The sequence below is a fragment of the Heptranchias perlo genome, chromosome 17 (genome assembly GCF_035084215.1).
Source record: "Heptranchias perlo isolate sHepPer1 chromosome 17, sHepPer1.hap1, whole genome shotgun sequence".
Lineage (NCBI taxonomy): Eukaryota > Metazoa > Chordata > Chondrichthyes > Hexanchiformes > Hexanchidae > Heptranchias > Heptranchias perlo.
In genome coordinates this window covers 54,781,340-54,804,693 of record NC_090341.1, presented here as the reverse complement: position 1 = coordinate 54,804,693, position 23,354 = coordinate 54,781,340, and the positions used below count along the sequence as shown (strand labels likewise).

The 23,354-nt window shown below is 53.6% G+C and overlaps 1 protein-coding gene across 1 annotated transcript in view; it reads left to right on the top strand.

Moving 5' to 3' along the window:
* parp3 (poly (ADP-ribose) polymerase family, member 3) overlaps positions 1-22,372 on the top strand; it is a 39,628-nt gene extending 17,256 nt beyond the window's left edge. The window contains 9 exon segments of the mRNA XM_067998291.1: positions 892-1,017; positions 3,464-3,649; positions 4,435-4,570; positions 10,169-10,392; positions 12,586-12,738; positions 13,768-13,848; positions 16,984-17,161; positions 17,971-18,117; positions 19,485-22,372. Of these exon segments, the coding sequence (XP_067854392.1) occupies positions 892-1,017; positions 3,464-3,649; positions 4,435-4,570; positions 10,169-10,392; positions 12,586-12,738; positions 13,768-13,848; positions 16,984-17,161; positions 17,971-18,117; positions 19,485-19,654 (1,401 nt within the window). The 3' untranslated portion in view covers positions 19,655-22,372.
* Positions 22,373-23,354: the final 982 nt, after the last annotated feature.

Genomic DNA, 23,354 nt, shown 5'->3' with positions numbered 1-23,354 from the left:
TCCCCTTAAATGCACTGTGCTATTCACCTCAACGGCTCCATATGGTAGCAACTTCCACATTCTAACCAATCTTTGGGAAAGAAGTTTCTCCTGAATTCCCGATTGGATTTATTAGTAGCTATGTTATGTTTATGGCCCCTAGTTTTGGACTCACCGACAAGTTGAAACATCTTCTCTACATTTACCCTATCAAACCCCTTCATAATTTGAAAGACCTCTATCAGGTCACCCCTCAGCCTTCTCTTTTCTAGAGAAAAGAGCCCCGGCCTGTTCAGTCTTTCCTGATAGGTATAACCTCTCAGTTCTGGTATCATCCTAGTAAATCTTTTTGCACCTTCTCCAGTGCCTCTATATCCTTTTTATAATATGGAGACCAGAGCTGTTCACAGTACTCCAAGTGTGTGTCTAACCAAGATTCTATACAAGTTTAACATAACTTCCCTGCTTTTCAATTCTATCCCTCTAGAAATGACCCCCAGTGCTTGGTTTGCCTTTTTTATGGCCTTATTAACCTGCGTCGCTACGATTTGTGTATCTGTACCCTGAGATCCCTTTGCTGCACTACTCTTACTTTCCTAACAGGATGTGGCCTCCTTATTCTTCCTACCAAAATGTACCACCTCACACTTATCTATATTGAAATTTATTTTCCAATTCCATGCCCATTCTGCAAGTTTATCAATGTGGAGAGATCTGCTGTTACTGCTCCGTGTCAGAAGATGGCACACTGGGCATAGGCCCGACACAATCATGCAGGAGTGGGGAGGGTGAGCAAACTGTGCCCCTCCCCCCATACCCCGGGAACAGGATGGGGTGGAGGGGGCCGCGTGCTTCCACGGGGCTGTCAGAATTCCCGTTAGACAGGTCCATGACGGCTGACTTTCGTTGCAGATTTATGAGGACTATGACTGCATGTTAAACCAAACCAACATCGGGAACAACAACAATAAATTCTACATCATCCAGCTGATCGAAGCGGGTGGCTCCTACTATTGCTGGAATCGCTGGGGCCGGGTGGTAAGTATTAGAGGCAACTATAACCTTTCACCTCTCACCCCCGACTTCCAACCTTTCTCCCCTCCCCTCCTGAGCTAGCTGATGGATGCTGGGACATTGAGTAGGGGGCTAATGTCTGACACTTTCCATCTACACTGGGAGGAGAGACTCGCCGGCCTTTTGCTGAAGCCTCGTCAATGGCCAGATTCCTGTATGTTAATTTTTAAATGGGTGGAATGGGGTCAGTTGCCCGATCCTGATATTTTAACCCCCTCCAACCCTCGCCTGCCTGTGTGGGGGGTTACAATCGAGCCCCATGAGTCTAATGCTTTCCATCCACCCTCATTAACAAAATGTACCATGCTTCTTTGGAAACAGTATTTAAAGTTTATTTTTATCGGAAAATATTTTTTTTGAGTATACAGAAATAACACATTGGCTGTCGTTGTTTTTGTATCTTCACACTCTTCCCTTGGAGAACAGTGTGAAGTAGTGGGAAATTTCGTAGGCTGATTAACAGTCTGACCGGCCACCATGTCAACACTCCTTCCATGGCCATAACCATCTTTATACCGGCCGATAGGGGAGTTAGACCTATATGGCGGGAGGGTTTTATGGGTTTCCACCATCCATACGATGTTGGAGGGGTGTCACCCATACCCGTCGGACGTGAATATTTCGCTGGATGTCAACCCAGAATTCAGAGATGGAGCCCCGTTCCCCGCCGGCGGGGGCCGCCCGCAGCCCCGTTCCCCGCCGGCGGGGGCCGCCCGCAGCCCCGTTCCCCGCCGGCGGGGGCCGCCCGCAGCCCCGTTCCCCGCCGGCGGGGGCCGCCCGCAGCCCCGTTCCCCGCCGGCGGGGGCCGCCCGCAGCCCCGTTCCCCGCCGGCGGGGGCCGCCCGCAGCCCCGTTCCCCGCCGGCGGGGGCCGCCCGCAGCCCCGTTCCCCGCCGGCGGGGGCCGCCCGCAGCCCCGTTCCCCGCCGGCGGGGGCCGCCCGGAGCCCCGTTCCCCGCCGGCGGGGGCCGCCCGGAGCCGCGGTCCTCTCTCTCACCGAGGTCACCCGAAGCTCCGGTCCCCGCTTGCCGGGACGGTCTGGAATGAGTTTCGAACTCTGCATCTACTGACTCGGAGGCAGGAACGATATCACTGAGCCAAAGGCTCATTCCAACATATTGGGAATTGAACAAATACTGAGAAATTCAGAAATCTGTGATCGAGGGCCCCTGGGATCCCCTTGTGAATCCCTAGAGTCCAGGGGCCTGAGATTGAAAACCAATGGTTTAGGAAAGGAATGGGTTTGATAACCCAAGTGGCCCAATCACGTTGAACACTCTGTCGGGGGCTGAGAGCGTTCACTGAGCTGCGGGGACTTGATGCTGACTCTGAGAACATAAAGTGCAAACACGCTCCATTCCCAACACCCCTGTCCTATGTCAGCTGTGGTTCAGTTGGTATCACTCTTGCCTGTGAGTCAGGAGGATGGGTTCAAGTCCCACTCCAGAGACTTGAGCACAAAATCTAGGCTGACACTCCAGTGCAGTACTGAGGGAGTGCTGCACTGTCAGAAGTGCAGTCTTTTCAGATGAGACTTTAAACCGAGGCCCTGTCTGCCCTACCAGGTGGATGTAAAAGACCCCATGGCACTATTTTGAAGAGGAGCAAGGGAGTTCTCCCCGGTGTCCTGCCCAATAATTATCCGTCAACCAACATCGCTAAAAAAACAGATAATCTGGTCATTTATCTCATTGCTGTTTGTGGGATCTTGCTGTGCGCAAATTGTCTGCCATGTTTCCTACATTACAACAGTGACTTCACTTCAAAAGTACTTCATTAGCTATAAAACGCTTTGGAATGTCCTGAGGTCATGAAAGTAGCTGTGTAAATACAAGTCTTTTTTTTATCTTCATCAGCATCAAAAAACTACAAACATTCTTTCGGAGTGGTAGTTATAGTCCACGGATCGAAAAGAAGTCTGTTACTGTCGCGTTATTCCTTCCTCTGTTGGTCATACACATTCTTTATCCTCCAGCCCACTGTGGACAACAGGCTCTCCACACTGCCTTGGTTTCCAGAATTCCTGACCCATTTCCCCAGATCTCCTATATCCCAGAGCAGGCCTCTGCAAAGGGAGCTCCTTCCCATGATTCCCATCGAACCATTTTGGGAAGTATTTGAACTTTAAGCAGTAACGTAAAGAAGGAAAACCTGCACATACTGGAAATCTGAAATAAAAATAGGAAATGCTGGAAACACACAACAGGTAAAGACTGTTCTGAAAGCTCAAGGCAGGCTTTCTGAAAGCTTAGAGTAACTGGGTGTACACTCACAGTCTCTCGTTTTCTCTCCCTCCCTCCCTCCTTCCTTCTCTCTCCCTCCCTCCCTCCTTCCTTTTCTCTCTCGCTCCATCCCTCCCTCCTTCCTTCCTTCTCGCTTCCTCCCTCCCTCTCTTGCTGTCTCGGCTGGTTAGGGAGAACTTGGCCAAAGTAAGCTGAGTGCTCCAGTTCCCCTAAATGATGCTATGAAGGATTTTGAAAAAAAGTTCAAAGACAAGACCAAGAATGACTGGGCGAAGAGAGATTCCTTCGTTGCACATCCTGGAAAATACACAATGATTGAAGTTCAGCACGGCGATGAGGAAGGGACGGTTATAAAGGTCGGTCAAACCTGTGTTGGTGTCCAATTTTGACCTGTCTTTGATGTGCAAGCCTCATGCCTTCCAGAATTGGTAGTGGTTGGTTTCATTGCCTGGAATTTAGTGGTGTCTTTCAGCTGGTCATTGCTCAGGCCTCACGGTGAGAGCTATGTCAGGGAGGAGGATGTTAGAAAGGTTAGGGTAGATTTCCGGCAAACTGGCTGAGCGGATCGCCCGCCCGTGACAGAGCCCGCCTAATTGTCATTCCATTGACTATCGGCCAGGCCGTGAAGACCAAAGCCTGTTTATTTTCAATTAGAGACGAATGGTTGAAGGCCCGTAGTGCAGACAAAGACCAAGGCTGGAAAGGGATGAGGTAAATCCAGAGGTTCTGGGTTTCAAAAAACTAGCAGATTGCGCGAGGGACGGGAGAATGTTTAAGGTCCATGGAAAGAAGAGGTTGGAGTAGGAGGCGGCATGGGGAATCTTGATTTCAACACCGTGTGGATGCAGGAAAGCCGGTGTATTTGGAGTTTAAGGGTAGCAGAGGGATGTTGAGAGGAGAAGGGACCATTTAATATTATAAAATGGCTGTGATGGAGAGCGAGTTGAAGGTTAGAGATGAAAGAGAATGACCTATGACAGCACAAGATGGAGGCACAGCGAGGATGGTCCTGTTAGTTGGAGGTACAGGTGTGGTGGGAAGGTTCTAAAAGCAGGACTGGATGGGGGGAGTGGTGGGTATTGTCTGCTCGGAGAGCGTGATGGATGGTAGAATCCTCATACCATGGCATGTCTGATTGCAGATTGATACTGTGGACGGAGGCTCTGTGGTGAATAAGAAAGTCCGACCTTGCACTTTAGACAAACCAACCCAGGATCTCATCACTCTCCTCTTCAGCCACGATATGTTCAAGGAGCAGATGCAAACCATGAACCTCGGTAAGTCCTTCAGCCTAGTTTCACATTCTAACTAGGAAGCGAGTTAGTCCTGTTCATAAGACAATACCAACAGCCTGATAGACCAGAACATTGAACTTCAAATTAGGGTGCAGCCAGAGACCTGGACCATTGAGCTTATTCCCTGATCCTGAAGTTCTTGAGAGAGGTGCCCAGAAGATGTGGCTCTCCACTCATGCTTGTACTTCATAAACCCCCCTACTCTTTGCTTTAACTCAATAGCTTTGTGAAGCTTTATACAGTAGTTTACCCCCTCTGAGATTCCAGTAAATTGAAAGATAATATACTGAATGGTTGAGTGATATAGTGGGTTGGACATTGACCTCTCACCTCTGGGACCTGAGTTCATTTAAGCCTCTGCTTGTTCAGGGTGAAAGTCTCCTCAGTCTGGAAGCTGTAAGGTGCGAAGTCAAATGACTTTGGGCCCACACACAAACCTGTCCTGAATTCAACACCTTTTGGTACTAATTTGGTGACCCCACTCGGAGAGGCCACAATACATCTGCTGTGGGAAATGGAATGTGTTGTGCTGATGCAGTAGTGGGAGTTCCTCTGAGTTTGTGGGAGCTTCGCTCTGTCTCTGACTGTGCTACATCTGACTGGGGGAATGCTGACTGCAGTGATGTTCCACTTCCCAATATTAGCATTCCTCACAAACTGGAAGCATTCAATTGCATCGTCCTTTCTTTCTATTTCACAGGACTAAATGAGTTCATTTCTTGGACATTAACTCAGGATTAGAAATATCGAGGGAGGGTGATCTGCATCCCACATAGTTTAAAGACAAAAGGTATTTAAAGGACATGGGGAAAGAGCAGGGAAATTAACTTTATAAAGTGTCTTTCACACCCTCAGTCCCAAAGCATTTCAAGTATTTATCCAATTTCCTTTTGAAAGTTACTATTGAATCTGCTTCCACCACCCGTTCAGGCAGCGCATTCCTGATCAGAACAATTTGCTATGTAAGGAAAATTCTCCTAATCTGGCTCTTTTGCCAATTATCTTAAATATCTCCAAAAGAGCCAGCTACTTAGTAATATTCCCCCACTTTTTCCCCATGCCAATTAAAGCTGTTGTGGATAATGCTCCCACCACTGTTTCTGGTGGGACATTCCATGTCCTAACAACGCTCTGAGTAAAACTCTATCCTAACCTCTCCCTTTGTTCTTTTGGTGATGATCTTAACTTTGTGCCCTCCAGTTACCGACTTACTGGCCAGTGAAATCGTTTTTCCCGGTCTCCTTTATCACAAACCCTCAGAAATGTTGGACTCTTCTATCAGATCTCCTCTTAACCTTTGATGAGCACAAACATTTATCCCACCCAATGACTTCTTCCAAAAGCTCTGAACAACATCTTTGCTGATTGGCACCAGTGAGTAAAAAATGGAGTTGTGCAGGCCTCGAAAGTCCCAGGTTGCACCCTTGTTCAATGCGGAGTTAAGTGATCTCGGCTGAGGTGAAATAGGGCACAGCACCTCTGGATTAGGGAGAGGACATTTCAGCCAGGGTTCATAGTATCGTAGAATGGTTACAACACAGAAGGAGGCCATTTGGCCCATCGAGCCTGTGCCGACTCTTTGTAAGAGCAATCCATTTAGTCCCATTCCCCTGCTCTTTCCCCATTGCCCTGCAAATTTTTTCCCTTCAAGTATTTATCCAATTCCTTTTTGAAAGCCATGATTGAATCTGCTTCCACCACCCTATCAGGCAGTGCATTCCAGATTGCAACTACCCACTGCGTAAAGAAGTTTTTTCTCATGTCGCCTTTGATTCTTTTGCCAATCACCTTAAATCTGTGTCCTCTGGTCCTTGACCCTTCTGCCAATGGGAACAGTTTCTCTTTATTTACTTTATCTAAACCCTTCATGATTTTGAACACTTCTGTCAAATCTCCTCTCAACCTTCTCTGCTCGAAGGAGAACAACCCCAGCTTCTCCAGTCTATCCACGTAACTGAAGTCCCTCATCCCTGGAACCATTCTAGTAAATATTTTCTGCAGCCTTTCTAAGGCATTCACATTCTTCCTAAAGTGTGGTGCCCAGAATTGGACACAGTACTCCAGTTGTGGCCGAACCAGTGTTTTATAAAGGTTCAACATAACCTCTTTGCTTTTGTACTCTATGGCCCCAATATTAGCGGGGAGGCAGGATGGCAGCGGGGGGAGGGGACAATTGGGCACGTGGCAAACCTGCATGAACCAAACTTAGCATTGCCGACATGATCGCACGTTGATTGATGGTGGTTAACGTCCTCTCTGGGTTTCACACCCGGCAGCTAGTCGGCAGCCATCAGGAGCTGCAACGTGAGGGGGGGTGGGGGAAGAGAGAGAGCCAGACGTTCTCCAGTGCTGGAACGGAAGATGGGGGGGGGGGTAGGGGGAGAATGGAAGATCCGGCACTGGACTGTAAGATCGGGGGGGGGGGGGGGGAGAGAGAGGGGAAGATCGGGGAGGGGGGGAGGGGAAGATCGGGGAGGGGGGGAGGGGAAGATCGGGGAGGGGGGGAGGGGAAGATCGGGGAGGGGGGGAGGGGAAGATCGGGGAGGGGAAGATCGGGGAGGGGGGGAGGGGAAGATCGGGGAGGGGGAGGGGAAGATCGGGGAGGGGGGGAGGGGAAGATCGGGGAGGGGAAGATCGGGGAGGGGGAGGGAAAGATCGGGGAGGGGGGGAGGGGAAGATCGGGGGTGGGGGGAGATTGGGGTGGGGAGAGAGGGGGGAGATCGGGAGGGTGAGATTGGGGTGACACCGGAGCGGGAGACATCGGACATCGGAACAGGTTTCAAAGGTAGGTTCATTTAGTGTTTTCACATTGTTGCATGTTTTTTTATTTAATTTATTTCGTTTCATTCTCCCTGATCCGGCCCTTCAGAGGCGGTGGGCAAGCCGCCCAGGTAAGTTTAAAAAATCTTTCTAATCACTTACTCTGTCTCAGGTAAAGTGCCTTCAGGACCTCAATGAGGTCCATTTGACTCTTTAACTGCCATCCTGCCAGCGAGACCTCCGTTTTCGGGTCGCCCGTGCGCACACAGGTGGGTCCCTGGGAAACTCAAGTCGGTGGTTGGAGCCGACTTCCAAACCCGAACGGGATTTGCGCGATTTTCGGAGCCCCCCCTGCCCTCAATGCACCTGCATTTGCCCCCTAAAATCACCCCCATGCCTCTATTTATAAAGCCCAGAATCTCATATGCTTTTTTAACCGATTTCTCAACCTGCCCTGCCACCTTCAACGATTTGTGCACATATACCCCCCGATCTCTCTGTTCCTGTACCGCTTTAGAATTGTATCCTTTAGTTTATATTGCCTCTCCTCGTTCTTCCTGCCAAAATGCATCACTTCGTACTTCTCTGCGTTAAATTTCACGTGTCCGCCCATTCCACCAGCCTGTCTATATCCTCTTGAAGTCTATCACTATCCTCCTCACTGTTTACTACACTTCCAAGTTTTGTGTGATCTGCAAATTTTGAAATTGTGCTCTGTACACCCAAGTCCAAGTCATTAATATATATCAGAAAAAGCAGCGGTCCTAGTACCGACCCCGGGGAACACCACCGTACACCTCCCTCCAGTCCGAAAAACAACCGTTCACCACTACTCTCTGTTTCCTGTTACTTAGTCAATTCTGTATCCATGCTGCCACTGTCCCCTTTATTCCATAGGCTTCAATTTTGATGACAAGCCTATTATGCGGCACTTTATCAAATGCCTTTTGAAAGTCCATATACACCACATCAACCGCATTGCCCTCATCGACCCTCTCTGTTACCTCATCAAAAAACTTACTCAAGTTAGTTAAACACGATTTGACTTTAACAAATCCATGCTGGTTTTCCTTTATTAATCCACACTTGTCCAAGTGACTGTTAATTCTGTCCTGGATTATCGTTTCTAAAAGCTTCCCCACCACTGAGGTTAAACTGACTGGCCTGTAGTTGCTGGGTTTATCCTTACACCCTTTTTTGATCAAGGGTGTAACATTTACAATTCTCCAGTCCTCTGGCACCACCCCCATATCTAAGGAGGATTGGAAGATTATGGCCAGCACCTCTGCAATTTCCACCCTTACTTCCCTCAGCAACCTAGGATGCATCCCATCTGGACCAGGTGACTTATCTACTTTAAGTACAGTCAGCCTTTTTAGTACCTCCTCTTTATCAAGTTTTAGCCCATCCTGTATCTCAACTACCTCCTCTTTTACTGTGACTTTGGCAGCATCTTCTTCCTTGGTAAAGACAGTTCAGAGTACTCATTTAGTACCTCAGTCATGCCCTCTGCCTCCGCCTCCATGTGTAGATCTCCTTTTTGGTCCCTAATTGGCCCCACCCCTCCTCTTACTACCTGTTTACTATTTATATGCCTATAGAAGACTTTTGGATTCCCTTTTATGTTGACCGCCAGTCTATTCCCATACTCTCTCTTTTCCCCTCTTATTTTCTTTTTCACTTCTCCTCTGTACTTTCTATATTCAGCCTGGTTCTCACTTGTATTATCAACTTGACATCTGTCATACGCCCCCTTTTTCTGCCTCATCTTACTATCTTTCGTCACCCAGGGAGCTCTGCCTTTGGTTGCCCTACATTTCCCCCTCGTGGGAATGTACCTGGACTGTACCTGAACCATCTCCTCTTTAAAGGCCACCCATTGTTCGATTACGGTTTTGCCTGCCAATCTTTGATTCCAATTTACCCGGGCTAGATCCGTTCTCAACCCACTGAAATTGGCCCTCCTCCAATTAAGTATTTTTACTCTAGATTGCTCCTTGTCTTTTTCCATAACTAATCTAAACCTTATGATACTATGGTCACTGTTCCCTAAATGATCCCCCACTGACACTTGCTCCACTTGGCCCACCTCATTCCCCAGAACTAGATCCAGCAATGCCTCCTTCCTCATTGGGCTGGAAACAAACTGATCAAGAAAGTTCTCCCGAACACACGTAAGAAATTCCTCCCCCTCTTTGCCCTTTACACTATTAGTATCACAGCCTATATTGGGATAGTTGAAGTCCCCCATTACCACTACTCTATAGTTCTTGCATCTCTCTGTAATTTCCCTGAAAAATTGTTCCGCTATCTCCTTCCCACTTGTTGGTAGCCTATAGAATACATCCAGTAGAGTAATGGCACATCTATTGTTTCTTAACTCTAACCCTGTTGACCCCTCCAGGACATCCTCTCTCTCCAGTACTGCAATATTCTCCTTAATCAATACTGCCACCCCCCCTTCCTTTCTTTCCTTCCCTATCTTTCCTGAGCACTTTGTGTCCAGGAATATTTAGTACCCAATCCTGCCCTTTTTTGAGCCAGGTCTCTGTTATCACCACAACATTATATTCCCCTGTGGCTAATTGCGTTGGCAGCTCACCAACCTTACTTACTGTCCCAATTGGTAATCGTTGATCTCCTTTTGCAAGTGCGTGCGTTTGGGTGTTTGGTGAGAGTAGGAATGCTCTCCAAGCCCCTTACTGTGGGTTCACATCTCTTGGAGAGTTACTGGGTAGGGTAATGGATCCCTTCAGGGGAGGAGGAGCAAGGCTACTGTCCAACTCTAATGATCGTTCTGTTTGCTGTTGGTTCTATCAGATGTGAAAAAGATGCCTCTTGGAAAGCTGAGCAAACAGCAAATTGCCAAGGGTTTTGAGGCATTGGATGAGATCGAGGAGGCCTTCAAGCATTCCCGCAACAGAAAGCAGCTGGAAGAGCTGTCCTCAAAGTTCTACACCATCATTCCTCACAACTTTGGGCGCAATCGACCCCCGGTGATCGATACTTCAGACGTGGTCCAAGCCAAAAAAGACATGCTGCTGGTAATTGTCATTGAAAGTAGACCAAACTGTGCCGTGTTTTTGGTACGACCATCGATTGATCTCGGCCCCGCCTCCCGGCTGCTTCCCTGGGCCCCGCCTCCCGGCTGCTTCCCTGGGCCCCGCCTCCCGGCTGCTTCCCTGGGCCCCGCCTCCCGGCTGCTTCCCTGGGCCCCGCCTCCCGGCTGCTTCCCTGGGCCCCGCCTCCCGGCTGCTTCCCTGGGCCCCGCCTCCCGGCTGCTTCCCTGGGCCCCGCCTCCCGGCTGCTTCCCTGGGCCCCGCCTCCCGGCTGCTTCCCTGGGCCCCGCCTCCCGGCTGCTTCCCTGGGCCCCGCCTCCCGGCTGCTTCCCTGGGCCCCGCCGCCATTACAGTATGTAAATTCACCCAGCGACAAACTCTTCAAACAGCCATGATGACAATTAAGGTAGAACCAATTCTGATGACATCATGTTCTTTGTGACATCATGTTCGTTGTGACATCATGTTCGTTGTGACATCATGTTCGTTGTGACATCACTTTATTTTGTATTTGTTGTTCTGTTATAATCAGGACATGTGTTGTTTGATGGTTGACTATAATACTGATCCAAGACATCACCAAACCAGGTGATACACCAGATATTTGTGTTGCTAGTGTGCCGCGTGAGCGAGGGCGAGGGGGCGCCGCGTGAGCGAGGGCGAGGGGGCGCCGCGTGAGCGAGGGCGAGGGGGCGCCGCGTGAGCGAGGGCGAGGGGGGCGCCGCGTGAGCGAGGGCGAGGGGGGCGCCGCGTGAGCGAGGGCGAGGGGGCGCCGCGTGAGCGAGGGCGAGGGGGCGCCGCGTGAGCGAGGGCGAGGGGGCGCCGCGTGAGCGAGGGCGAGGGGGCGCCGCGTGAGCGAGGGCGAGGGGGCGCCGCGTGAGCGAGGGCGAGGGGGCGCCGCGTGAGCGAGGGCGAGGGGGCGCCGCGTGAGCGAGGGCGAGGGGGCGCCGCGTGAGCGAGGGCGAGGGGGCGCCGCGTGAGCGAGGGCGAGGGGGCGCCGCGTGAGCGAGGGCGAGGGGGCGCCGCGTGAGCGAGGGCGAGGGGGCGCCGGGTGAGCGAGGGCGAGGGGGCGCCGCGTGAGCGAGGGCGAGGGGGCGCCGCGTGAGCGAGGGCGAGGGGGCGCCGCGTGAGCGAGGGCGAGGGGGCGCCGCGTGAGCGAGGGCGAGGGGGCGCCGCGTGAGCGAGGGGGCGCCGCGTGAGCGAGGGCGAGGGGGCGCCGCGTGAGCGAGGGCGAGGGGGCGCCGCGTGAGCGAGGGCGAGGGGGCGCCGCGTGAGCGAGGGGGCGCCGCGTGAGCGAGGGGGCGCCGCGTGAGCGAGGGGGCGCCGCGTGAGCGAGGGCGAGGGGGCGCCGCGAGGGCGAGGGGGCGCCGCGAGGGCGAGGGGGCGCCGCGAGGGCGAGGGGGCGCCGCGTGAGCGAGGGCGAGGGGGCGCCGCGTGAGCGAGGGCGAGGGGGCGCCGCGTGAGCGAGGGGGCGCCGCGTGAGCGAGGGGGCGCCGCGTGAGCGAGGGCGAGGGGGCGCCGCGTGAGCGAGGGCGAGGGGGCGCCGCGTGAGCGAGGGCGAGGGGGCGCCGCGTGAGCGAGGGCGAGGGGGCGCCGCGTGAGCGAGGGCGAGGGGGCACTGTGTGAGTGTATTGGACATAGAGTCTGCCAGCAATCTGGAATTCACAGGACAGAAGCGATAAGCCCTCTCACTGGTTTGATCAGTAAATGACCTGCCCGGTGCGGCACTGAGCCATAAAGACCAGGACGGTCCCAGGTTGCGTCCCTGGTCCTTGTAGAGTCAGCTGATCTTAGCTGAAGTGGCGGCAGAAGAGAACCAATTGGCCTTGTTCCCTCTGAGGTAGGGAGTGCTAAAATCAGCCACGGTTCCTCCTCCTGATCTCTGTCCAGTGACCCCCTCCCCAACCCTGTTTATGGGCGTGCATGTCGAGTGAGAACAGGATCGGCCTCGACTCTGATGTCCTCCATCATCAAATTGGTTGCTGGGACTCGCTCCCTAGACTCGCACATGTTGACTGGCTACTTGGGCTTCCATTCCACAGGCACTGGCCCATCAGGCGTTAGTGCCTTCAGGAGAAGCGATGGGGAGGGAAAGGTGAAGAAAACAGATAATGTAGTTTCCAAAGAATCACCAGCACTCAAAGGGTTAAAATTGCAACCCTCTATCTAAATGCCCAGGTTCTCGCCGATATTGAACTCGCCCAGAGTCTTCAAGCCGAGAAGAAGATTAAGCCAGAAGATATTGAGGAGGTTCCTCACCATCTGGATGAAGACTATAATCTGCTAAAGTGCGAACTCTCGCTGCTACCGCCCGCTTCTGAAGAATTCAAGGTGAAACTAGGACTGTAACACGTCTCCAGTAAATTCCCCCCAAATCTCATCTCAACTCCAGCAAATTACCCCCCAAATCTCATCTCAACTCCAGCAAATTACCCCCAAATCTCATCTCAACTCCAGTAAATTACCCCCCAAATCTCATCTCAACTCCAGCAAATTACCCCCAAATCTCATCTCAACTCCAGTAAATTACCCCCCAAATCTCATCTCAACTCCAGCAAATTACCCCCAAATCTCATCTCAACTCCAGTAAATTACCCCCCAAATCTCATCTCAACTCCAGCAAATTACCCCCAAATCTCATCTCAACTCCAGTAAATTACCCCCAAATCTCATCTCAACTCCAGTAAATTACCCCCAAATCTCATCTCAACTCCAGCAAATGACCCTCAAACCCCACCTCACCTTCAGTAAATTACCCCCCACATCTCATCTCAACTCCAGCAAATTACCCCCCAAATCTCATCTCAACTCCAGTAAATTACCCCCAAATCTCATCTCAACTCCAGCAAATGACCCTCAAACCCCACCTCACCTTCAGTAAATTACCCCCCAAATCTCATCTCAACTCCAGCAAATTACCCCCCAAATCTCATCTCAACTCCAGCAAATTACCCCCCAAATCTCATCTCAACTCCAGTAAATTACCCCCCAAATCTCATCTCACCTTCAGTAAATTATCCTCCGACGGGTGTGTGGGGCAGTAGTTTCAGTGAAGTCAATATCTGAGTTCAAGCGGACTATTTTTTAGCTTTTCAGCAGTTTATCCATTTGTATAATTTACTCCAGCCACCAACCTACACCACACTGGGCCTCTGCAGCCACCTTGTGTAAGTTCTGTAGATTGTGAAGGTTGGGGGTTAGGGGTTGGGAATGTGGGTGGGGATCGCGGGTGGGGGGCGCGGGTGGGGGGCGCGGGGTTGCTTTCATTGCTTGCTGCTCATTGCTGCCTGCCGTTGATAGTAACTCGAATCACCCCCCTCTTTACTTGTCGGACCCAACCTGCTTTTTGTTTCCTCTCAGATGATTAAGAAATATGTGGAAGTGACTGGCCCGAGACAGATGAAAATCCTCAATGTCTGGAAGTCGAGCAGAGACGGAGAGGTGAGCTTGCAGGCGGGGGCCAGGTCCCATCGCAGGTTTAGCGCAGACGTGGTATTAGTGTGGTCACCCAGTTTAATGGTGGGTGCCGTCACACAGGAAGTGAAGGAGAACGCTAATTATAAGTACGTGGAGGGCAGGATGCCTCGGGTGTTGGTGTCACTGGGGGCAGGATTCCAGGGGACCTGGGGTGATGGTGTCACTGGGGGCAGGATTCCAGGGGACCTGGGGTGATGGTGTCACTGGGGGCAGGATTCCAGGGGACCTGGGGTGTTGGTGTCACTGGGGGCAGGATTCCAGGGGACCTGGGGTGATGGTGTCACTGGGGACAGGATGTCAGGGGACCTGGGGTGATGGTGTCACTGGGGGCAGGATTCCAGGGGACCTGGGGTGTTGGTGTCACTGGGGGCAGGATGTCAGGGGACCTGGGGTGTTGGTGTCACTGGGGGCAGGATTCCAGGGGACCTGGGGTGATGGTGTCACTGGGGGCAGGATTCCAGGGGACCTGGGGTGATGGTGTCACTGGGGGCAGGATTCCAGGGGACCTGGGGTGATGATGTCACTGGGGGCAGGATTCCAGGGGACCTGGGGTGTTGGTGTCACTGGGGGCAGGATTCCAGGGGACCTGGGGTGTTGGTGTCACGGGGGGCAGGATTCCAGGGGACCTGGGGTGTTGGTGTCACGGGGGGCAGGATTCCAGGGGACCTGGGGTGTTGGTGTCACTGGGGACAGAATTCAAGGGGACCTGGGGTGTTGGTGTCACTGGGGGCAGGATGTCAGGGGACCTGGGGTGATGATGTCACTGGGGGCAGGATGTCAGGGGACCTGGGGTGATGATGTCACTGGGGACAGGATGTCAGGGGACCTGGGGTGATGATGTCACTGGGGACAGGATTCCAGGGGACCTGGGGTGTTGGTGTCACTGGGGGCAGGATTCCAGGGGACCTGGGGTGTTGGTGTCACTGGGGGCAGGATGTCAGGGGACCTGGGGTGTTGGTGTCACTGGGGGCAGGATTCCAGGGGACCTGGGGTGATGGTGTCACTGGGGGCAGGATTCAAGGGGACCTGGGGTGATGGTGTCACTGGGGGCAGGATGTCAGGGGACCTGGGGTGTTGGTGTCACTGGGGGCAGGATTCCAGGGGACCTGGGGTGATGGTGTCACTGGGGGCAGGATGTCAGGGGACCTGGGGTGTTGGTGTCACTGGGGGCAGGATTCCAGGGGACCTGGGGTGATGATGTCACTGGGGGCAGGATTCCAGGGGACCTGGGGTGATGGTGTCACTGGGGGCAGGATGTCAGGGGACCTGGGGTGATGGTGTCACTGGGGGCAGGATTCCAGGGGACCTGGGGTGATGGTGTCACTGGGGGCAGGATGTCAGGGGACCTGGGGTGTTGGTGTCACTGGGGGCAGGATTCCAGGGGACCTGGGGTGTTGGTGTCACTGGGGGCAGGATTCCAGGGGACCTGGGGTGTTGGTGTCACTGGGGGCAGGATTCCAGGGGACCTGGGGTGTTGGTGTCACTGGGGGCAGGATGTCAGGGGACCTGGGGTGTTGGTGTCACTGGGGACAGAATTCAAGGGGACCTGGGGTGTTGGTGTCATGGGGGGCAGGATTCCAGGGGACCTGGGGTGATGGTGTCACTGGGGGCAGGATTCCAGGGGACCTGGGGTGATGGTGTCACGGGGGGCAGGATTCCAGGGGACCTGGGGTGATGATGTCACTGGGGGCAGGATTCCAGGGGACCTGGGGTGATGGTGTCACTGGGGGCAGGATTCCAGGGGACCTGGGGTGTTGGTGTCACGGGGGGCAGGATTCCAGGGGACCTGGGGTGATGGTGTCACGGGGGGCAGGATTCCGGGGGACCTGGGGTGATGATGTCACTGGGGACAGGATGTCGGGGGACCTGGGGTGATGATGTCACTGGGGACAGGATGTCAGGGGACCTGGGGTGATGATGTCACTGGGGACAGGATTCCAGGGGACCTGGGTGATGGTGTCACTGGGGACAGGATGTCAGGGGACCTGGGGTGATGATGTCACTGGGGACAGGATTCCAGGGGACCTGGGTGATGGTGTCACTGGGGACAGGATGTCAGGGGACCTGGGGTGATGATGTCACTGGGGACAGGATTCCAGGGGACCTGGGTGATGGTGTCACTGGGGACAGGATGTCAGGGGACCTGGGGTGATGATGTCACTGGGGACAGGATTCCAGGGGACCTGGGGTGATGGTGTCACGGGGGGCAGGATTCCGGGGGACCTGGGGTGATGATGTCACTGGGGACAGGATGTCAGGGGACCTGGGGTGATGGTGTCACTGGGGACAGGATTCCAGGGGACCTGGGGTGATGATGTCACTGGGGACAGGATTCCAGGGGACCTGGGGTGATGGTGTCACTGGGGACAGGATGTCAGGGGACCTGGGGTGTTGGTGTCACGGGGGGCAGGATTCCAGGGGACCTGGGTGATGATGTCACTGGGGGCCCAATTCCAGGGGTCCTGGGTGATGATGTCACTGGGGGCCCGATTCCAGGGGTCCTGGGTGATGATGTCACTGGGGGCAGGATTCCAGGGGTCGTGGGTGATGATGTCACTGGGGGCAGGATTCCAGGGGTCCTGGGTGATGATGTCACTGGGGGCAGGATTCCAGGGGTCCTGGGTGATGATGTCACTGGGGGCAGGATTCCAGGGGTCCTGGGTGATGATGTCACTGGGGGCAGGATTCCAGGGGTCCTGGGTGATGATGTCACTGGGGGCAGGATTCCAGGGGTCCTGGGTGATGATGTCACTGGGGGCAGGATTCCGGGGGTCCTGGGTGATGATGTCACTGGGGGCAGGATTCCAGGGGTCCTGGGTGATGATGTCACTGGGGGCACGATTCCGGGGGTCCTGGGTGATGATGTCACTGGGGGCAGGATTCCAGGGGTCCTGGGTGATGATGTCACTGGGGGCCCGATTCCAGGGGTCCTGGGTGATGATGTCACTGGGGGCCCGATTCCAGGGGTCCTGGGTGATGATGTCACTGGGGGCCCGATTCCGGGGGTCCTGGGTGATGATGTCACTGGGGGCAGGATTCCGGGGGTCCTGGGTGATGATGTCACGCAGACACTAATGCAGACTGTTGTTGTGTTTCCAGGCCGAGCGTTTTAAGAGCCATGATAAGATTGAGAATCGCCGTCTCCTGTGGCACGGGACCAACGTTGCAGTTGTCGCTGCCATCCTGAAAACAGGCCTGCGGATCATGCCACATTCGGGGGGGCGTGTCGGAAGGGGAATCTATTTTGCGTCTGAAAACAGCAAGTCAGCAGGATACGGTAATTAAAACAATCCCACTGGATATACTCATCAGCACAAAAGGAAGGGGTTTTCCAAATGTCATCCCTGGGGTCCGGTTGTTTTTTGCCCCTCTCTCCTGAAGCTGCTGCCTCCCAGCACCTTTCCCAATGTCCATTCATCATGTGTGAGCCTGGACAGTGCATTTTGGCTGTGTGGGCCATCGCGGTTGAGCCCGATCCTGTTCTCATTCGATGTCTGCATATTTACTTTCCAGCAGGGGTCCCTCACTAATGAACAGGAGCACAAACCCTGGCTGATAACTTCCTGCTTTCGGTGAATTTATAGCAGCACTGTAACAAGGACAATGTCTGTTGTATTTGATCCTGATTCTTGCTGAGTGCGTGAGGACTTGGAGAAAGTCGACTTTGTCATAGCCGTAGCCCAGCTCGTGGTTTCAGGAAATCTAGCTCTGGCTCAGTGGGTAGCCCTGCCCCACTCCAGAGACTTGAGCACACAATCCAGGCTGACACTCCAGTGCAGTACTGAGGGAGTGCTGCACGGTCAGAGATGCCGTCTTTCGGATGAGATGTGAAACCGAGGCCCCGTCTCCCCTCTCTGGTGATCGTAGAAGATCCCATGGTGCTATTTCGAAGAGGAACAGGGGGAGTTCTCCCTGGTGACCTGGCTAATATTTATCCCTCAACCAACACCGAAAACAGATGATCTGATCATTTAACTCACAAACAGCTACCACTGAGCCAGAGCTGACTGGACTGAGTTGCAAAAGATTATTGGCTTCTTGGTGTAAATTAACATTGTGTTGTGACAGTATTGTTCTCTTTTGCAGTTGGTTGGACATCCAATATGATTGGTGTCATGTTCCTGACTGAAGTGGCTTTGGGCAAAGAACATTCGATTTTCACGGATGACCCCAGTCTGAAAGCCCCTCCTAAAGGTTTTGACAGTGTCATTGCTCGTGGTCAGACTGAACCAGGTATGGACTCCCCACCCTGGGCAATGGTTTCCCCTCAAACACACAGGATCAATACTTTTTAATTTCCTCCCCACCCCCCAAATTTCTCCCTTCCCCTCCTGAAGGTGCTGACTCATTCTGGACCTTGGTTCCATGGGTACGGCTGCTCTGTTACCTTCCCCAGTTGACCAGTTTGAATAGACAGTGAGTGTTGGCTGCTTGACCTCATCCAAATCTGGCCCAAAGACTGAACATGCACCCGGTTCCACATTGGCCAATGAAGAGTGATTGGGATAGGGAACCCAAGGCTATGTTCTGTCTTCCACCTCCTTCCCCAATACCAAGGTCAACCCTTGTTGATAGAGATCAAACCTGGGACCTGAATTCAACATTGGACAGTGCATTTACCAAGAGAGCCACCAGGGCTGAGTAAATTATCATGTAAACTGTTTGATTCCCAGTAACACACATTGGAGGTCATTTTACCTCTTAATCACCGGGCGACAAACGGGCACTAGCAAATTGGCCGCCGGTTTTACTCCCCACCTCATTTTCTTTTCCGAGCTGGGTTTGGAACGTTATCCCAGTCTCTCTGGTAAATCAGAGCCTGGTAATCTGTTCCCGCTCATTCCCCCTGTGTGGTGCATGCAATGATAGTCCCACTGTGCTAATGCTCCAACATGCTCAGTCATGTTTTTTAAAAAATTCATTCTCAGGATGTGGCAAGGCCGGTATTTCTTGCCCGTCTGTAGTTGCCCTGAGACGGTGGTGCTGGCCCTTCTTGAAGCACTGCGTGTGGAGCACTTTGATACAACTGAGTGACTTGCTAGAACACCTCAGAGGATAGTTAAGAATCAACCACATTGGTGTGAGACTGGAGTCACATATAGACCAGACTGGGGCAGGACGGCAGGTTTCCTTCCCTAAAGGACATTAGTGAACCAGTTGGGTTTCAAAGACAATCCGACGTTCCATGGTCACCTTTACTGATACCAGTTTTTAAATTTCCAGATTTTAAACTGAATTCAAATTCTCAAACTGCCATGGTGGGATTTGAACTCTCGCTCTCCGGATTATAGTCCAGGACTCTGGATTACTGCTCCAGTAACATATTCAGCACACTGCTGCACCCCTAATAGTACTGGGACTTTGGTCCGTGCTGACCATCCTTCACACACACACACAGGTTTAACTCCCCTCTCCATGGCCAAGCAGGTCTGCTCAGTGAGGAGAAGGCGGAACGACAAGAGGGCCGATCACCAGCCATCACCGAAGGCTGTAAAAGCTCAGCCGGTGAAGGGGTGTGGCACTGGAGAGGGGTCAAGAAATGGAAAGGGAGGAGGGGGAAATCAGTGCTCATTTTTTTTTTTCTGTCTCATTCTCTGAAGATTGCTCTCAGGACAAGGAGCTAACCATCGAAGGGAAGAAAGTGATCGTGCCCCAGGGGAAGCCCATGAAGATGCAGTTGCAAGCAATCACCAACTTTTCCCAGAGTGAATACGTTGTCTACCAGGAGAGCCAGGTCTGCCTTCGCTACTTGCTGCAGGTGAAGCACTGAGTGGCTGTTGCTGCTCTCCCACCGTGAGACTACCTGAGCTCGATTCCCAGGAATGTTCGGGTTGCCTTGATTGAAGAAGCAAAGTCACATTTACCGTCTGCTACAGCCCAGTTCGGCCCGGCCCGTTTCAGTTTGGTTTGGTTTGGTTCGCGACACTACACTGTTGGGATTTACTACATTAGCTGTTATTGCTGCTACGCGCTACAGACACTAGTAATTTAATGAGCTCCTGTCTGGGGGACGTAACAGGATGTGGGAGCTGAAATATTCAGTCAGAGTTCTGGGTTCCCCTTCCTCTGACTTCACCCATTGATGAGTGTGGGACAGTTCAGCTAGGGACTTTAGTGGCTTAATTCACAGCCCAGACTGCAGTCTATTTAATCCTCGCAGGTCGACACAGACTAAAAATATCAACTGTCACGGTGTTAGTGCTGGGATTAGACATTGGATACTGACCAGCCGGAGAGTTACAAGCCATGTGGTATTAGTCCTGTACCAGCAACAGTGTGGCTATCTGGGCAGTGGAGAGAACCGATAGACTCTGCCTCTAGTCTCTCCCCTCACTGGGCCGCACTGAGTAACTTTTAATGAATTGACAGACTCCTGCCTCCAAAACGCCTCCACTGTTCCCACCCAGCCCCCCCCCCCCCTCCACTCCTGCAACAGGGCACACTGGGTAACTCCCTGAACTGAGAATTCTGCCCTTAGGCCTCCCTCACTAGGCCGCACTGAGGGACTCCCTGAACTGACAGGCTTCTGCCCCTAGGCCTCCCTCACTAGGCCGCACTGAGGGACTCCCTGAACTGACAGGCTTCTGCCCCTAGGCCTCCCTCACTAGGCCGCACTGAGGGACTCCCTGAACTGACAGGCTTCTGCCCCTAGGCCTCCCTCACTAGGCCGCACTGAGGGACTCCCTGAACAGACAGGCTTCTGCCCCTAGGCCTCCCTCATTAGGCCACACTGAGGGACTCCCTGAACTGACAGGCTTCTGCCCCTAGGCCTCCCTCACTAGGCCGCACTGAGGGACTCCCTGAACAGACAGGCTTCTGCCCCTAGGCCTCCCTCATTAGGCCACACTGAGGGACTCCCTGAACTGACAGGCTTCTGCCCCTAGGCCTCCCTCATTAGGCCACACTGAGGGACTCCCTGAACTGACAGGCTTCTGCCCCTAGGCCTCCCTCACTAGGCCGCACTGAGGGACTCCCTGAACTGACAGGCTTCTGCTCCTGGGCCTCCCTCATTAGGCCGCACTGAGGGACTCCCTGAACTGACAGGCTTCTGCCCCTAGGCCTCCCTCACTAGGCCGCACTGAGGGACTCCCTGAACTGACAGGCTTCTGCTCCTGGGCCTCCCTCATTAGGCCACACTGAGGGACTCCCCGAACTGACAGGCTTCTGCTCCTGGGCCTCCCTCATTAGGCCACACTGAGGGACTCCCCGAACTGACAGGCTTCTGCCCCTAGGCCTCCCTCATTAGGCCACACTGATGGACTCCCTGAACTGACAGGCTTCTGCCCCTAGGCCTCCCTCACTAGGCCACACTGAGGGACTCCCCGACTGACAGGCTTCTGCCCTTAGGCCTCCCTCACTAGGCCACACTGAGGGACTCGCTGAACTGACAGGCTTCTGCCCAGGCCTCCTCCAGGCCACACTGGGTAACTCACTGAACTATCAGGCTCTGCCCCTAGTCCTCCGCCCAAGCCACGCTGAGGGACACGATGAATTTGCAGGCTTCTGATTCTAGGCCTGCTCCCCCCCCGGGCCACAATAAGTGACTCAGGGTTACTGACTCTAGGCCTGCTCCCCCTGCACTAAGTGATTTGTAATGGCACTTTTTACTCGCTGGATGTTGCTGACTGCAGATGCACAGCTCTTGTGTTGCTGATGTCCCTCATCAATAGAAGCACCTCAACTCCCACACAACCACCAGAGACACTTTCACACGGGTCTCGTGACTCGCCATCGGAACATTAACCTCCCACTCCTGCACGGTTACGGTGCTGAGTGTGGAGAAACCCGTTTCCGTGTTCTCCAGCAGCCTCCCACAGGCCTACAGGAGAACCGACGGCCGATTGAAATATAGAAACGGGAGAATGAGCTGCCTGTCTCCCAGGATTCGGCTCCATCAGGCCACGGGGCCTTGATGAGACGAATGGGCGTTCGATTCTGAGCCCTCCACGTCACTGATCCTTAATCAACTCATCTCTTCCTCACGACCCCACCCCTTTCCCCAGGCTGCACCGAGTGACTCTAACGGTACTGACGGACTCCTCCCACCATTCTTCACCCCCCCCCCCTCCCATTACATTGAGATTGAGAGATCCTTACACCCCTTTTAAATTACTTGCTGAAGTGAGCCCCGACTGTGCTGGCTCCACAGACCCAACAGGCCTCTGTCGCCAGGCAGCCATCATTAGCTGTGTTGGGGGGGGGGGGGTGGAGGTTAAAGGTCATCCTTGACTTTGAGGTAAAATCCATTTGGAACTGATCTATCTCAGGAGGTTTTACAGGAAAGGTTGTGCCCCAGAACGAGTCCCCTCTGTCTGTACTTGCACTGTTACTCTGCTGTGATTCCCTCGCACTGTGAAAGGATTTCTGTGTTAATGGATTGTATCCTGATAGTCAGTGACTGTCACCACTGTCCCTGTTATTCCTGGCCGGATTGTTCACAAAGTGTGTTTGCACAATTAAAGCATTCTCTTATTCCACACAGTTATAAGCTGGGTGATTTGGCTCCTTTATTAAATCATTTTGTTTCCTTCAGTGTCGTCCTCCACCCTCCCCATCCCCCAGGCTGCCTCTCTTGGTATCACTCCCCATCCCCCATGGTGCCTCTCTTGGTATCACTCCCCATCCCCCAGGCTGCCTCTCTTGGTATCACTCCCCATCCCCCAGGCTGCCTCTCTTGGTATCACTCCCCATCCCCCATGGTGCCTCTCTTGGTATCACTCCCCATCCCCCATGGTGCCTCTCTTGGTATCACTCCCCATCCCCCATGGTGCCTCTCTTGGTATCACTCCCCATCCCCCAGGGTGCCTCTCTTGGTATCACTCCCCATCCCCCAGGGTGCCTCTCTTGGTATCACTCCCCATCCCCCATGGTGCCTCTCTTGGTATCACTCCCCATCCCCCAGGGTGCCTCTCTTGGTATCACTCCCCATCCCTCATGGTGCCTCTCTTGGTATCACTCCCCATCCCCCATGGTGCCTCTCTTGGTATCACTCCCCATCCCCCAGGCTGCCTCTCTTGGTATCACTCCCCATCCCCCAGGCTGCCTCTCTTGGTATCACTCCCCATCCCCCAGGCTGCCTCTCTTGGTATCACTCCCCATCCCCCAGGCTGCCTCTCTTGGTATCACTCCCCATCCCCCATGGTGCCTCTCTTGGTATCACTCCCCATCCCCCATGGTGCCTCTCTTGGTATCACTCCCCATCCCCCATGGTGCCTCTCTTGGTATCACTCCCCATCCCCCAGGCTGCCTCTCTTGGTATCACTCCCCATCCCCCAGGCTGCCTCTCTTGGTATCACTCCCCATCTCCCAGGGTGCCTCTCTTGGTATCACTCCCCATCCCCCAGGCTGCCTCTCTTGGTATCACTCCCCATCCCCCAGGCTGCCTCTCTTGGTATCACTCCCCATCCCCCAGGCTGCCTCTCTTGGTATCACTCCCCATCCCCCAGGGTGCCTCTCTTGGTATCACTCCC